Source organism: Triticum aestivum, chromosome 6B (genome assembly GCF_018294505.1).
Source record: "Triticum aestivum cultivar Chinese Spring chromosome 6B, IWGSC CS RefSeq v2.1, whole genome shotgun sequence".
NCBI lineage: Eukaryota > Viridiplantae > Streptophyta > Magnoliopsida > Poales > Poaceae > Triticum > Triticum aestivum.
The window spans coordinates 153,518,752-153,536,046 of record NC_057810.1 but is presented as its reverse complement, the minus strand read 5'-3'; the positions used below and the strand labels follow the sequence as shown (position 1 = coordinate 153,536,046).

Genomic DNA, 17,295 nt, shown 5'->3' with positions numbered 1-17,295 from the left:
TCATTAGGGCTAGTAGTTTTGTGTTTCGGCAACATCATTGCAACAGTCATTTTGTATAGTCCTTACAAAAAATGCAACATTTTTAAACACAAACTTGCAAGAAATAATCTAGTTATGCGACGAACCTCCATTTGTTGCAATATCCTATTGAAAACTAGGTTGCAGCATACATAACAATACACAAACTAACATAAATAACATATAGAAATAGTTCCATCAAAAACACAAAACATACTTTTGCAAAAGAAAATAACCCCTTGCCAAACACCCAAAAATTATTGCAACATAATGCAAATATGTGTGCAAGAAACAAAGTACATACTTCCATCATGTGAAAAAACACATGCAACATAAAACATAACAATCCACTGACCACAAGTTACCAATATTTGAGGGACCAGGATTTAGTTTGGGTTTGCCAACAATGAATCCGCTTGTTGGGACCCCTTTGGAGCCGGCTTGGATAACTTTGGATCTATTCCTCATCATGAAACCTTCCAAATTTTCATGGCATGAACTCGAGTTCAATTGAATGAGGTTTTGGGGAAGGTAGCACTACAGGAGATTTAGTTCAATTTGAGTCTGTTCACTTTTTTTGACTGAATTTCTGATCACTTCTGGCCTCTGAATTGCGCAAAAGGGCGTGCAATAGTCATATTTCTAGGACCAACCTATATATACTCCATCTACACCACCATTTCACTCAAAGCACTTCATTTCAAACCACATTTTCTCAGAGGAAACTTCCTAGTCTCGTGTGGAGTTCAATGGTCTTTCTAATGCATCCTCCGAGACAAAAACTTTGATCTCTAATCAATTCCTTGTTTGCCACTCCAACCTCTCCAGCCCAAAGATATATCTCGTGAGAGTTTTCAGTGTGGAGGAGATTATCTTTTGAAGCACAAGAGCAACAGATTCATCACCAAGAACCCCAAACTTATTGTCTCCTAGATTGGCTAGCTGTTCTGAGAGCATTCAAGGTGTGAAGTAACCAAGAAGTTTATGAGGGCCTGACAATCGCCTGTTTCGTGCAGATCTAGTCTAAGTAAGCCATGGTGGAATAGGCCGGTTGCGCCTTGCTGGACTCTTTTTGGGCATTGCCATTAGTGGCCCCAGCAATCAGGATCTACGTGATGTGAGAATCTTCATGGTTCGAAGCCTCCAACAATGTGGAGTAGGATAGTGCCAGCTGTTTTTTTTAACTAATAGCGCCAACTATTCGAACTATGGGAAACATCTCAAGCCTCCTCGTGGTTGCAATATCCTAACATTAATTACTCCTTACTTGTGCAAGTTTTGCTTCTGCACCTTACTTTCGTAGACCTGCATGTGTAGGATGTTTTAGGCAACCATTAGATAAGTTTAAAATCTTCCAACAACTAAAATTGAGAAAAGATCTCTAGGTTCTGTTGGCCTCGTGGAGTGCAATTTTTACTAGTCTATTCACCTCCCCTCCCTCTTGACATACAACGATCCTAAAATTTTGCCTCCACTCGCTTAGTCATCGTCACCTCGTCCGAGGAGAGAATGAAGAACGCGGCATGATTGAGGGAAGAAGCCAAATCAGCTAGGGTCGCATCTTGATTTGTGTTGGCAGTAGGACTAACTCACGGGGGGGAACCGGCGATCGCTAAGTCGGAACAACCGAGACAAAAGTCAAGGTCGCCGGTAGCAAGCCAGGACCAACCAACACCACACAATGCCGAAGCACATGCTCGACAACAACACTGACCCATTTTCTCCTTCATGTCGTTGACCACGCCGATGATGGTGTTGAAGTTGGAGCACTATTAACCAACGCAACACCATCACCGCCATAACTGTGTCACCCCGACACCATATTCAAACTCTAACTACCAATCACTGGTGGTGGTGATTGAGGTTTTCTTGACGTTACAGTTTTATTGAGAGAAGTATATAGGATCAGAGCTCTATACACAAGGCACGAGACTACTAGTAACGTCTTCTTAGCGGCCTACTCACTTGCTCCCAAATTAATTTTCCTAGATTTGTCTAGATACTGAATTAGTTATCTTAGATTGTCCCGAACTAATTTTATTAGATTTGCCTAAATACTGAATTAGTTATCTTAGATTTGTCTAGATACGAAGGTATCTACAACTAATTTGGTGCTAAGGTAATATGTATGATCAGAGGCCCGAATTTTTCTGTCACCTTCCTATTCTGGTTGCTTTTACTCCATATTTTATCTTAGTTTAAACCTAAGAAAATCCAATGTGTTTGCATTTGGCTGTTCACAACAAGGCACGTCACATCAACTCTGACTTTTATGCCAGAAGAGCCGAGTCCGGAGCTCCACATAGCAATCTCAATGGCGGCAATGAAATGAAACCAATTACTGTGTTCCAATTGCACATGCATGTATACAGTAAACTTCTTAAGAATACAGGGGGTCAACTTTTAAGAGGGGGAAACGCTGTTACCATCCCAATACCCTAGCTTTCAAAACTACCAGTACATGTCAACCATTCTTCTGTAAACCTGTGTTGTATAGTGTAGATGCTACCATGTAAGATGCCCTCAATCTTTCTAAAAGCAAAGAATAGAGCAAACAAAAAATGAGACTATGTACAGGGGATCTTTGCTGCTGCTGCTGCTGCTTTCTCCAGTTCTGTTTCATCGGTACCTTCGGTGCATGTGTCTTGGGTTGGACCCAGCTGAGGCAGGACCAATTCCAGCAGAAGAAAGGGGAAGATTCACAACAAAAATGATACGCAGATGACCATTTGGTTCAGGTATTCAGTAACAAACTTCAAAAAGAATCGACAGCATTTTGACTAGATTGCTTGTGTTGCATAGCTTGTCATAGACATGGCACTGTACAGTAAGTGGCTCACCAAGGAGATCCATCACTACAGCTGCAGAATACCAAATCATTAAATAAAGTTAGATGACTGGGAAAAAACACAGGTCCCAACAGTGCCGGCACGTTTTTATGATTATAATTATCATTTGATTTCATTCAATTTAGCTCAACTAAACCATCCACCACACATTCTCCCTGCCACGCATGCCGCTCAACAGCTTATAATACATAAGGTGAACACAACTCAATTATATTTCTGTGTCGTGGGACATCCAAGGTATTTTTCAGTGAAAGGCAATAATGAAGGAAAACTCTAGCAATGATGCACATAAAACATGTTTCACTATATGCACCACGTTTAACCAAGGTCCACACACAGCAAGGCGGCAAGGCTATAACAGTTCAAACGTGAAAAGCCAAATGCTTAAGTGAAGCTTACTAAAACGGTTGCTTACTCACCTTTAAATATAACCTTCAAATAAAACTCACAAGCAATGCATGCAATGCTATCCAGTATATCAAGACACCTTCAAATAAAACTCACAAGCAATGCATGCAATGCTATCCAGTATATCAAGACACCAAGTCTCAAGGTTGGTTGTCTCATGAGCAATCTATCACCAGATGCCCTGATAAAATCAAAGATAAAAATTAACAGGAGAACACCTTCAATCAACTCAATAAGAACTGAAATTGCACTTACCACATCCCGTCGATTCTGTCTGATATAGGTCGAGTGAACTTCGGAACAATGCGCGACATCGTCAGTGACTTGAAACCATGCGCTGCAATAACAAATGGAGAATCAGCCAGGGAACAAAATTAACACCATAAACCTAAAGTTAGCATGCAAGATTTTGTCACCTTTATCGTCATCTTCATCATCTAATGGTTTGTCCTTGTGCATCTCTACATCAATAGCAACTTGGTCGTTGTTGACTTTCCGTGCCCCTCGAATCTGAGTGACAACCGCAGCTGGGCTTACTTTGTCATTCTGCATTCAAATTGAAACATGCACGTGACTATGAATAAACAAAACCTAAAAAACATGATATGTTATATACTGTTTGTGTTAAATTGCATACAAAACATAAAGTTCTCATACCATTTGCTCAATCTCCGAAGTGCCAGGCAAGTTTATAGATCTAGGTTGGCCCATCGTCCTGTCTCGACGAAGCATCCCTATCTGAGAATCCTTTTGGCTCAAAGAAGCTTCTAGAGCCTCTGATTTACGCAACAACTCTTCCATTTTGGTCCTCTCGACCTGTAGTGAAGAATCTTTGCTTTGCACAGCAACCCTCAATTCATCTGATTCAGATATCAACGACACTATTTTTTTGTCCAACATGTCCATATATACTGGAACCTGAGTGTAATCATGGTCATCTGCGCTCTCACAATGCACACCAAACTGCATCAGCGCAGTTTCTAACCACTTAACAAAATCATTTATCTGCGATGAGTACTGCTTGTTGCTATCTTCAGTGGTTAATAGTTCATTAGTACTCCTTGTGACTTCTTGGCGCAGAAACGAGATCTCTGAATCTCTCTCTTGCAATTGTGACTGAAGGCTTTCCACTTCTGCAAGAAGACTTTCAGACAAGCTATGCAACTCGTCAAACTTCTCGACAGTGGTTGCAAGTTTAGTCAGAGCTTTTGTCCTAGAATCTTCAAGGCTCTTCAAAGAAAATTCTTTTTCTTGCAGCATCTGCTCCAAGTCATTGCTTTTGTTCTCCAAGACTTCAAGCTCCTTTTCTTCTTCGTCAAGTGCTTGCATCAAACCTTCAATCTCTGTACAATACACCACAACATATAACAAATGCAGAAATACAATCATTTATTTCTTCAAATCGGAAAAATAGAAATCAAACAGAAGCAACCAAAGAAATTTCAGGCAAAGAAAGTTATATCAGCTCACCTTGGTCTTTTCTGCTCAGTTCATCAGTCAACTCTTTTATTCTTCCATGCTGCTCACTTGCCACTGTCTCCAAATCTTTAAGCTCACTTGCTTGGGTCTCTAAAGCTTTCTTCTGATTAAGCAACATCTCAACATGTTCTTCCAAATTGTGTACTTGCATTCTTGCATCGTCAAGCTCAACAGAAAGCTGCTTCGCATAAGATTCAGCTTCCCTTATCTGAGATGCAAGCTCCGAACTGATTGTGCTAATTTGCACATCTTTTCCCTGAAGCTCCTGCTGCAACTCAAGAACAGTAGCCTTTAGTTCCTTTGTGTTCCCTTCATTGCTATACTGAGTAGTCTTTACGGCTGCACCTAACCGCTCGACGACTGATTTTATATGATCATATGAAAATAAATGGTTCTGCACAACAGAATAGCTCCCAGTACCAGAACCCATACCAGTCATTCCTTCAATCTCAGAAACTGAACTAGTACATGCTTCGTAAAGCAAACTCATATTTCTACGCAATGATGAACTCTCCTCTTCCTTCTCTTTGATCTCTGACTGTAGTTCAAGAATGTTTTCTCTCAATGATTCCAACTCGTTATTTTGGGAGGTGAATCTGTTCTGCAAGTTGGACATAACTTCAGCTAACTCTGTTGCTTTCTGGTCAATTGAAAAACCATGCTCGTCAATATTCCTTTTGAGATCATTGCAATCCTTTACACAATCAGATACAGCATGGCATGCAATAGCAAGATGATGTAACATCTGAGTTCCATCAGTATCATTCACCGTGAATTCCAGCGAAGCATTTGGAATATGAGTATTCTGCAAAGGCCAAACTGAAATCAATTAGAAAGCAGTGAATAGAGATCTGAAAGAATACAACTCCCAAAATCTCATATGGCACATTAGCACCAACAATTTTATTGTTTCAGTGTATGGAACATCATGGTCATCTGTGATTCGTTTTACATGGAAATATCCTATCCAAATTAACCCATTGATCTTTTTTATGGTGAACAAGAATAAAGGAGACGATCATAAAGAAATATGACATGGTGGAAACTTAGTACAAGCCTCATTTCCAACTAGTATTTAATTAGGAAATTTCACTGAGTAAAATTATGTATGAGTTGTCTAATTAGGAAGTAAATACTATGATCAACTAGTATTAACATTTCTGCGGTAAGTGCAACAAGAGAAATTAGTTTACTTGCACAACATCAGTCCAATCTTTTCTGAACTACTATGCAAAGTGCTGAAGCAACAAAACAGACTGACACATTGGTAGCCTAAATTTACCTTGCTGCTTATGCTACTGGTTAACATCCCATTATAAGTGATAGGTATGTCCACCATATTTGTGCCATCCATCCATTTACCAGAAGATTTCATGAAGCTCTCCATATAGCTGATAAGGTCCACATCTTTGCTGAATGCGCTGGCGAGGCGATGTGAAAGGTCAAAGCAGACCTCTCTTAGTTGACGACTGGTAGAGTTCAACTCCTTCAAATGATCTATTTGCTTCCTTGCTGCCTGTGCCTGCATATAGGTAATATGTTCAAGGTGGCGAACAGCATCCGCTCTTGCAGACTCTATAACATTGTTCTGTTTAGAGGATTCAGAAAGTGCAGCTTCTTCCTTGACTAATTCCTCCTGCAGGTTATCGGCCCTCTCCTGAGCTTCATTTAACTCAGTTAGAAGCAGCTCTGTTGCTCGTTTCAATTTCTTCACTTCATTTTGTGATGAAGCCACTGTTGCCTGTTGGTCCAGGTAAACCTGTGCAATTTTTCCAACCTTGGTGATTGGATCTGTATCAAATTCTCGAGCGATGTCCACTGTACTCAAAGCATTTAACAATCTACTCAAGTATTCCGTTGTATCGTGCAAGTTCTTCTCATTTTCAGTTAACCGGCCCATCAATAGTGTTTTCTCAGATTCAAGTGATTCTATGAGTTGTTCCCTTTCATTTTTAAGTTTTTCTATCACAGCATTCATCTCTTCTATAGTTTGCTTCAAGCTATCTTTTTGTTGCACCAGGCCTTTCCCTTTTCTGACAGCGATATTCAGTTTCTCTCTCAGTGAAGTGCACTTTTGCTCCTCCTGATTTAGCTTCTCTTGCAGATCATCCCGCTGCTTACCCGCTAATTCTAGTTCAAGCACAAGCGACTGATACTTTTGAGTTTGCTCAGCACCACCTTCTTGCAGCCGGTTTATTCGAGCATGTGCCATCTCCACTTCCAGTAATAGTGATTGTGTCTTCTCCACAGCTTCATCACGCTGTTGCTCGGCTAAGGCCAAACTACGGCGAGCATGCTCTAACTCATCACTCTGATTCAGCTTTTCTTGCAGATTATCCCGCTGCTTACTCACTAATTCCAGTTCAAGCACAAGCGACTGGTATTTTTGAGTCTGCTCAGAATCATCTTCCTGCAATTGGTTTATTTGAGCATGTAGCATCTCCACCTCCAGCATTAGTAATCGTGCCTTCTCAGCTGCTTCATCACGCTGCTGCTCAACTAAGGCCAGACTCTTGCAAGCATGCTCCAACTGATTACTCAAAGTATTCAGTACACTCTCTTTGTCATCTCTACCAGTCTCTGATGTAGAAGCGTCGTTAGACAGCTTGGTTTCATCTAAATGAATTTCCTTCTCGGCAACATTGCTTAGAGTCGACTCTGACAAAAGAGTTTCATAATGGTCTAAAACTTTCCTCAAAAGTTCACCCAAGCACAGTACAGCACCACCACCAGATGGAATTTCAGCATTAGTACCATCCTGCAGCACATTTCGCACCAAATCAAGTAGTTCGTGTACCTCTATTTCCATATCATGATAGTGCTTGCTCTCCTTTGCCTTTTCAGCTAACTTCTCCTGTAGTTCAGCTAGATCTTTTTGCAAGTTATCTCTGACAAACTCATCTTGAACTGCTTTCTCAGAGAGTCCAAGGAACTCAAATCTCAGTTTATCCAGGCTCTCTGAGAAGAAGTCCTTTTCGGCCTTTATAGCAATGACCTCTGCACTGAGCTCAGAAATCCTTTTGTGTGATTCTTCTAGATCAGTAATTAGCATCTCAGAGGAATCCTCAAGGTGCTCAATCTTCGAATGTAACGTGTCTCTTTCATGCTCGACCTCCAATAATCTGTTTCCCAGCCAAGTTATCTTATCTTCTGGTTCCAACATTCTGAACTGCGGGGGAATGCTAACCTGACCAAGGACTTCTTCCCATTTCTGTACAATACTGTTCCTCTCCACTAGAGACTGTTCCAACATGTTGTTGTGCTCAGCCAGTTCATAGAATCTCCTATGCAACTCGTCATATTTGTTCTTTATTTCATCTGACCCTGGATTTGATATTGAGATCTGTTCATCACTTGTGCTATCCATGGCCACACCAGACTCAGAATGCCCATCCATAGATGATCTCTTATCACCATCAGGCAAGGTAAAAGAAGCACCAACAGCCATCTTTGACAACAGTTCTATTTTCTCAACAATGTCTCTAGAATGAAAACGCTCTGGCATATCTAGATCTTCTAAGACTTCTTCAATTCTCTGAAGAACAGAGTCTTTCAGAATAAATGAATCCCTTAAAGCAGTAGCTGAATTCCGTATGTATGAGAGTTCTGACTCCAAAGCTTCAATTCGATCTGCCTCTGTATAGGATTTGAGCTTGGCTTCCAACTCTTTCACTAATGCATCCTTTGATTCCAGTTCCTGTGAGAGCTTCTCAAGCTCACCAGACTTCTCCGCAAGAGACTGCTTAAGGCCGTCACGTTGCACTATCAAGGCTTTACCTTTGGCAACAGCAATACCAAGTTTTTCCTTAAAAGAAGAAAGTTTCTGTTCTGACTGTTCAAGTTCAGAAGACCTTTCCTGAAGCTCAGTACGTGAAGTTTCAAGAGCTTCATCAAGCTTTTTCAAGCCATCCCTGAGAACTGGAATTTCAGTCTCTAAGTGAATGTTCAATTCACTGAGCTGGTCCATTTTGCTCTGCAAGTCACAAACCTGGGGTACAATTTCTTCTTTGATCAACGCAGGCAAGGGCAAGGACCACTTGTCAAATGAAATTTGGTCAAAAATATGGGCATTTTGCAAGCATATCTTTGCTAAGTGGATTTTTTCAACTGCATTTTCAAGTTTCTCATTGCATGAAGCTACACCCTCCTCAATACATGGCAGTAATGTGGTAGAAATATGATGCTCCTTGCTGAACGTTTCAGCTTCACCACTATTAGACATCAAAGGAAGAACCATTGAGGTAGGATCTGCAGAGTGTTGAACCATTTTTTCTGCTATAGAGAGGCATCTACCATGCAGCTCATCCAACGCTTCACTTTTACTTGAAGAAACTAATTTAAGCTCCTCGTTCAGCAAGCACATGTCATCCATATTTTTCATTAAAGAACTGCATCTCAAGCTGATTTCTTCAACTTCTTCACATTTGCTCAACAATCTTGACTCCAGGTTAGCATTGTTTGATTGCAAAGAATGACGGTCATGCAATAGATTCTTCAACTGCTCGATGGCTCCTCCAAGATGACTAAACAGAGCTTCAATTGGCTCCTCAGCACTATCTCCTGCACTTGCTTCATCTGAATTTCCAAGCGAGTTGAGTAGAAACTCCTGTAAGGAATCATACGTGTTCTTAACCATTCTAGATGCATGTTCATTCCTATCTTGAACATCAGAATGTGCTTTCTTGATCTCCGAAAGAGAAGTACTGAGTTTAGCATTATCGCTTTGAGCAGACTCTAATTTGTCCTGAAGACTTTGGATTGATTTAGCAGCGAGATCCACAGAGTCCAAAATACTAAACCCGAGACCTTCGCTTGCACCCAAATCATTAGGGTACATAGTACCTACCAAAGAGCTGAGCTTGTTGGTAACTTCACTGAGCAAACCTGATAGAGATGCCCTTTCCTTCTCAAGAATTGAAATCCTTTCTGTTATATCGTTATGCAAAAGTTCTGCCTGATTAGTGAGCTTCCCAGCATGATCATCTGCATCTTGTTGTACGTTAGCAAGCTGAATGTGCAGTTGATCAATTGTGTTCTTGTAGTTGCTTAGCTTCTCAGAGAGCTCATCCATTCTGGCCTCAAAAACTGCAGTGAGCTGTCTTTCTGCTTCATGCTGCACTTCAGACTTACTTGAAAGCTCTATTCTGTCACACAGTCCGACAACATACTTTTCAGCCTTTGCAAGATCTGAAGTCATCAACTTGAATTTTTCAACGAGGCAGCATAACATCCCCTGAGTTAACTTTTTTAATTCATCATGTTCCCCTTCAGACATTCCAGTTTCTTCCTGGTTTCCTTTTACCTCAAAGGATTGGATGAGTTTTGACACGAGAACACGTCCACCGGACCTAGAGGACATCCGCTCCACTAATTTTTGAAGTTCATGCAATTCACCTTTAGCAACCTCTAGATGTCCTTTCAGTGACTGCAAAGCAGTACAGTTACTTGAATCTTTCTCGTCAAATAGAGGATGAGAATGCTGATTGTTACCCTCACAAACAAACTCAGGACTTGTAATTGTTCTTTCAGCATTTTCAACAGTGATTTTCGATGAGGCCAGGCGATCATGTTTTTGACACGCGACTGTCTCGGCTTGGTCTAGCACCACATTGCACTTAGCATTCAGCTCTTTAATTACAGATTGGTAAATATCGGAACTGTTAGTTGCACGCAGACTTTCCTCGATTAGTTGGTCTTTCAGTTGTTCCATGTGTGTCTCCATATCTCTGACATGCAACTCAAGCTGTTTATGTTTGGCGTATGAAAGATGCAATTCATCATTTAGTTCAGACAGATCTGACAAAAGCCTCTCGTTCTCAGTATGTAGGAATACATTATCCTCCTTCAGTTTCTTGGTTGCTTCCGATTCAACAGCAAACTCTGCAGATAACTCAACATTATCTTTTTGCGACGTTTCCAATAAAGCCCTGCAATTTGTTAATTCAGTCCACGTGTGTTCCATGTTCTCCTTGAAGGAACACAGCTCAGCCTCCAAACTTCCGCACCTGCTACTGCCAGCATTCATTACCTCTTTCACAGAAGCTAAGCTATGTTCAAGCTCAGACAGCTGTGACAGAAGCTTCTCGTTTTCACCAGACAGATGTTCTTGCTGCTCCTGAACCTCCTTTCTGGTTTTTTCCTCGAGAGCAAGGTTTTCTGTTAGCTCTATGTTCTCCTTTTGTAGAGCTTCCAGCAATGATTGGCAGTCAGCTAATTCACTCGAGATTTGTTGTGCATTCTCCTTGGAGGACCGCAACTCGATCTCCAGCTGTTCACATTTGCTGTTGCTAGCGTCAATTTCTTGTTTCTGAGAAGCCACGATTAGTTCAAGTTCTCCCTTAACAGTATTCAGGTTCGTGAGCTCATGTCTACATTGCTGAATCTCTTCATGGGCTGCTACTTTGCTCTCTTCAGATTCTTTCAGCTGTACCTGGAGTTTGAGAATTTCATCAGAAGACAGTGTGACATCTGAATTCAGGTGGGTGCCTTCATCTAGCTGCAACTGGAGCAAATCCCTCGACAGAGTCATCACATACAGATGCCCCTGAATATATTCATCAAGGCGATATGGCATGAAGCCCTGAGATACAGCACCACCACATAAAGCTGAATCAACCTTTTCAACAGATAAATCCAATCCATGTGTAGTGACAGCTTCATCTATTGCATTTGTGTTACTTGTACCTGCATCTTCTTGAACAGCTTCTTTGCCCACTCCATTAGCTTCATCATCAGTGTCTCCTCGTCCAGGAATTTCTTGTGAAGCTGCAAGATCCATTGCTGCTTCATGCCCAACCTCCATGCCTATTTCGCCAGAAACTGTGGGTTCAACATCTTGTATATTGCCATCTGATGACCTCCCAGAAACACCCACCTCCATTTCTTGAGTTCCTTCTTCACCCATATTAGCATTATCAGCCACGAGGCCGAGAGAAGGAATTGGCACCTCCATGGCTTCCTTGGAATCAGAACTACTTGTCCTCTCAACAGGATCTATCTGCACCTCCTGGTGTCCCCCTACTTGGTTGCTACCGTCATTGGCTATGTCACCTTGAGAAGAAACCTGGGGTATAATGCTCTCCTCTGAAATGGGCATTTTCTCGCCATCCACCTCCCCAGGCTGAGCTCCTATAAGATCACCACCAACATCTGAACTGGTAGCCTGAACTGCTGAATCATCACCATCTCCTTGCCCAGGACTTCCATGATCCGAATTCCCCTGCTCACTGATACTGATATTCTGCACACTAGGGTCATCAGCGTCCTCCAGTACAGGCACAACATCTGCATTGTCCACAACGCTTGGTTCCTCAGTAGCAGGCCCCTGGCCGTTGCATTGCTCCTCCTGCGACATGGTTGCTTCCTGCATTGCAGATGAGTATTATACAGAGCAATGGCTCACTCAAACCCACGCACCACACTCAGAAACACGAGCTTCACCTCAAATGGCGTGCTATGGCCGCTGCCACTCTCCCCGGCAAGGAACTTCAGCCCAACAGGAGACTTCGGCTCCGGCACGGCCTCCTCCCCATTGGCACCCGCTTTCGAAGCCCCCTCGTCGGCGTCGGCTTCTGCCTTCTTCCCGGGACCCTTTTTCTCCTTCTTCTTCCTGAACTGCTGCAGCTGCGCGCGGACCACGCCAAACACTCGATCATCAGAAAATGGGGGAAATTCCTCAAAATCGCAAAAGAGAAAAAACGCGGGACTCAGTACCTTCTTGCGCCCGGCAGCGAGGAGATCGGTGCGGCTATTGTCCCCGCCCCCGCCCCCGCGGCCTCCCCCTCCGCCGCCACGGCCGCGGCCGCGGCCCTTCTGATCCATGCGGAGATCTCCCGTGGAGCTGTCACGCGAGGCGGGGAGGCATCAACTCAACCAAACCCTAGACCCAGCGTGGCCGACCCGAATCGAACCGCCTCGCCCTCGCGCTCGCGCTCCACGCGGGAACCCCAGGCCCCGGCGCTCGGACGGCGGGCTCGACGACCTCCGTGTCAGCAAGCGCCGTCGAGCGGGCCGCGGGGCGCTCGTGAGGGGCAGGGAGATCTGGGGAGGGGCTGGAGGGAACCCCGAGGATTCCTCCAGGTCCGGTAATGGCGAGGGAATCGTGGAGTTTGGATTCGGGGATTCGGGGGAGGAAGGAGGAGGAGGAAGGGAATGAATTCACGCGAAATCGTTTTGGGAGATTTCGTCGTGTTTCTTAGGTTAAACGTGGTTTGGGGCCCGCAGGTAGGTGTGCTGGCGGTGGGGGGGGGGGGGGGGGGGGGGGAGGTGTCGGTTTTGTTGGAGAGAGGAGGAGTACGAGAAAGAAGACGACCTTTCCCCCTTTCTTTTCCATTTTTTCAATTTCTTTGATATTTTTTTATTGTTTTCTATTACTGTTTTATGAAAGTCATTCTTCACCCTTATCCCTGATGCTTGTGTGATTGGAGATGTCGCCCAATCAGCCTCCTTCACGGTTTCCCTAAGTTGTGTGCCAGATTGCTTGGTGTTTGCTTGATCCGACTTGTGTTCGTTAATCAATCGGGTTTTATTTATGGTCACAATCTACACGACTATTTTGTTTTGGTGCATCAGGTGGCCATAAAGTTGCATCAGAGAAAGGAGAAAGGTGTGCTTCTGAAACTCTTAGCGTTCCACTTGATTTCCTAAGCTTTTCTGTTTGAGGTTCCTCGGGCCAAGGGGTTCTCGACAAGGTGGAGACGATGGGTCGTCGCTTTGTTATCTTCTGTCAACTCTTGTGTGCAGGTCAACACCAATGCAGGTGTCAAATTCGCTCATGCCCGTGGTCTGGGCCTCTGTCCTAACTTCTCTTCGTTCTATCAATGGATGTTTTGACGTATCTAATAATCAAAGTCAGAGATTTAGGGGTTCTCAATCACATGTCAGGTTGCACTCCTCTCTGGCGACTGTCAATTTCCGCTGATGACATAGTTCTGTTTATCAAACTGGCTGCTCAGGGTCTTTGCTTCGTTAGAGAGGCTATTTGCATCTTTGGACGAGCTTGAGGATTGCATATAAATTTCTCCAAATCCATGGCTATTATGGTCGGGGGCGAGGAACATGATGGTGCTCGGGTTGTTGCGGCTCTTCCATGGAGACTGGAGTTTTTCCCTTGCGGGTACTTGAAGCTGGTGTTGTCAATTAAGTAATCAACACGATCATGCTGACAATCTATTGTAGACATGGTTCTTAAGTGGATTCCTGGTTGGCAGAGGGGGCTAATCGATAGGCCGGGCCGATTGATTCTCGTCAATTTTGTGATCACTGCGAGACATACGCGTCATGTGCTTATAATTGACGCCCCTAAGTAGGCTTTAGAGAGTTAGCAAGGGTCGACATGCCTTCTTTTGGGTTGTTACTAAGGAAATACATGGGGGAAAATGTTTGGTTTCATGGCAGCAAGTTTGGATCTTCTGCTGCATGGCTTTGTCTTTGCGCTTGAGATGGGACTGGTGAGGGAGTCCTGGACTAGGGGGTGTCCGGATAGCCGAACTATCATCATCGGCCGGACTCCAAGACTATGAAGATACAAGATTGAAGACTTCATCCCGTGTCCGGATGGGACTTTCCTTGGCGTGGAAGGCAAGCTTGGCGATACGGATATGTAGATCTCCTACCATTGTAACCGACTCTGTGTAACCCTAGCCCTCTCCGGTGTCTATATAAACCGGATGGCTTTAGTCCGTAGGACGAACAACAATCATACCATAGGCTAGCTTCTAGGGTTTAGCCTCCTTGATCTCGTGGTAGATCTACTCTTGTAACACACATCATCAATATTAATCAAGCAGGACGTAGGGTTTTACCTCCATCAAGAGGGCCCGAACCTGGGTAAAACATCGTGTCCCTTGTCTCCTGTTACCATCCGCCTAGACGCACAGTTCGGGACCCCCTACCCGAGATCCGCCGGTTTTGACACCGACATTGGTGCTTTCATTGAGAGTTCCTCTGTGTCGTCACCGATAGGCTCGATGGCTTCTTCGATCATCATCAACGACGCAGTCCAGGGTGAGACCTTCCTCCCCGGACAGATCTTCGTATTCGGCGGCTTTGCACTGCGGGCCAATTCGCTTGGCCATATGGAGCAGATCAAAAGCTACGCCCCTGGCCGTCAGGTGAGATTTGGAAGTTTGAACTTCACGGCTGACATCCGCAGGGACTTGATCTTCGATGGATTCGAGCCACAGCCAAGCGCACCGCACTGTCACGACGGGCATGATTTAGCTCTACAACTGGACAGTACACTGGAGGCCGCACTCGAGCCCGCTCCGATCTCCAATTTGGAGCCGGCTGCGCAGATCGAGGACGGATGGCTAGACACCGCCTCAGGGGCTGCAACCTCTACGGTGATAGAGCCAAACACTGACCTTGTCCCTCATGAAGCTCGTGACTCCGAGGTGCCGGACTCCTTGCCGGACTCCGAACCTCCCGCGCCCCCTCCAATCGAATCCGATTGGGCGCCGGTCATGGAGTTCACCGCAGCGGACATCTTCCAACACTCACCTTTCGGCGACATCTTGGGTTCGCTAAAGTGTCTCTCGTTATCAGGAGAGCCCTGGCCGGACTGCGGTCAGGACGGTTGGGATGCGGACGACGAAGAAATTCAACGCCCACCCACCACCCACTTAGTAGCCACTGTCGACGATCTAACCGACATGCTAGACTTCGACTCTGAAGACATCGACGGTATGGACGACGATGCCGGAGACGACCAAGAACCAGCGCCTATCGGGCACTGGAAAGCCACCCCAACTCACGACGTATACATGGTGGATACACCAAAAGGAAGCGATAATGAGGAACAACGGGACACGGCGAAGGACAACTCCACCAGCAAACAACCAAAACGGTGACGCAAGCGCCGCCCAAAGTCCTGCCTCGATAAAAACGGCATCCATACAGACCCGGCCCTAGAGCAGGGCGAAGCAGTGGACGGCGAACACGCAACCAAGCAATCATCCGAACACGGTGAACTAGACAAGCAACCCATCCCCGGCGAAAACAAGGGCCTAGACGATCTCACGCCGAACACATCACCAGAGCATAAGAACCTTCATAAAAGGCTTGTCGCTACTGCAAGAAGTTTGAAGAAGCAAAAGCGGAAGCTCAAAACAGCAGAGGACGCACTTAGAATGAGATGGAGCAAAGTACTCAATACCGCAGATAAATATGACGCTAGTCGCCAGGCAAAGAGTTACCCGAAGCGCAAGTTGTTGCCCGAATTCGACGAGGAGGCCTTAGAGCCCCCGCAGTCAAAAAAGAAAGAGGCCGCCTGGCCGGATAGACGACCAAATGACAGGCTAAGAGCAGCAAGGGGCTCCGCACACAAGCCGGCACACGATCAGCATAAAGATCCTCAGACAAAGGATGACCCGGTCAGGTCTATCTATGGGCCAAAAAAGAAGACTCCAGGAAGCAACACAACCCGCCGAGTGTTTGAAGACAACGACACACCTAAATACAGGGGCGCTGCACACCCATTATGTTTCACCGACGAGGTACTGGATCATGAATTTCCAGCGGGATTCAAACCCGTAAACATAGAGGCATATGACGGAACAACAGACCCCGGAGTCTGGATTGAGGATTATATCCTACACATACATATGGCTAGAGGAGACGATCTCCACGCCATAAAATACCTACCCCTCAAGCTCAAAGGGCCAGCTCGGCATTGGCTCAAAAGCCTCCCAGAAAATACCATTGGAAGTTGGGAAGAGCTCGAGGATGTGTTTCGAGCAAATTTTCAAGGGACCTATGTCCGCCCTCCGGATGCAGACGATTTAAGTCACATAACTCAACAGCCCGGAGAGTCAGCACGCAAATTCTGGAACAGGTTCCTCACCAAAAAGAACCAAATAGTCGACTGTCCGGACGCCGAAGCCTTAGCAGCCTTTAAGCACAACGTCCGAGACGAATGGCTCGCCAGACACCTCGGCCAGGAAAAACCAAGAACAATGGCCGCACTAACAAGCCTCATGACCCGCTTTTGCGCAGGGGAGGACAGCTGGCTGGCTAGATGCAGCACCAGCGACCCGAGTACATCCGAAGTCAGGGATGGAAATGGGAAATCACGACGCAGAAAAGATCAGCGCCGGAATAAGGAAAATGGCCCAAATAGCACGGCGGTCAACGCCGGATTCAAAAGCTCTCGGCCGAATAACAAAACACTGCCCCTCAAGGACAACAGTGACGAGCTATCCAACCTAAACAAAATTCTGGATAGGCTATGTCAAATACATAGTACCTCCGGGAAGCCTGCAAACCATACCCACAGAGATTGTTGGGTCTTCAAGCAGTCCGGCCGACTTAACGCCGAACGCAAGGGGCTCGACACACCAAGCGAAGACGACGACGAACCCCACAAGCAGAACGCCGGAAAACAGAAGACTTTCCCACTAGAAGTCAAAACAGTGAACTCACTTCATGTGATAACACGAAAACACAGTGCGGCACCTGCCATACCAGGACACCATCCGCAGAATGGGGATAGACCCTACCAAAATTCGCCGTAGCAGCACTTCCTTCAAAGGAGTGACGCCAG

General features: G+C 45.0%; 1 protein-coding gene across 2 annotated transcripts; it reads right to left on the bottom strand.

Moving 5' to 3' along the window:
* Positions 1 to 2,347: 2,347 nt before the first annotated feature.
* LOC123136298 (golgin subfamily A member 4) lies at positions 2,348 to 12,991 on the bottom strand. 2 transcript variants are annotated; one of them, XM_044555649.1, is made up of 10 exons: positions 12,468 to 12,991; positions 12,195 to 12,377; positions 6,037 to 12,117; positions 4,746 to 5,559; positions 3,933 to 4,618; positions 3,692 to 3,821; positions 3,531 to 3,612; positions 3,355 to 3,456; positions 3,287 to 3,299; positions 2,348 to 2,879 (listed from the first exon to the last, which is right to left on the bottom strand). In XM_044555649.1, the coding sequence occupies exons 1-8, from the start codon at positions 12,573 to 12,575 to the stop codon at positions 3,357 to 3,359; spliced, it is 8,184 nt and encodes a 2,727-aa protein (XP_044411584.1). In that variant the 5' UTR covers positions 12,576 to 12,991; the 3' UTR covers positions 2,348 to 2,879; positions 3,287 to 3,299; positions 3,355 to 3,356. The 2 variants fall into 2 exon arrangements, with proteins under 2 accessions (XP_044411584.1, XP_044411583.1); XM_044555648.1 differs by having other exon boundaries at positions 3,287 to 3,354; positions 3,410 to 3,456.
* Between the last annotated feature and the right edge of the window lie 4,304 nt (positions 12,992 to 17,295).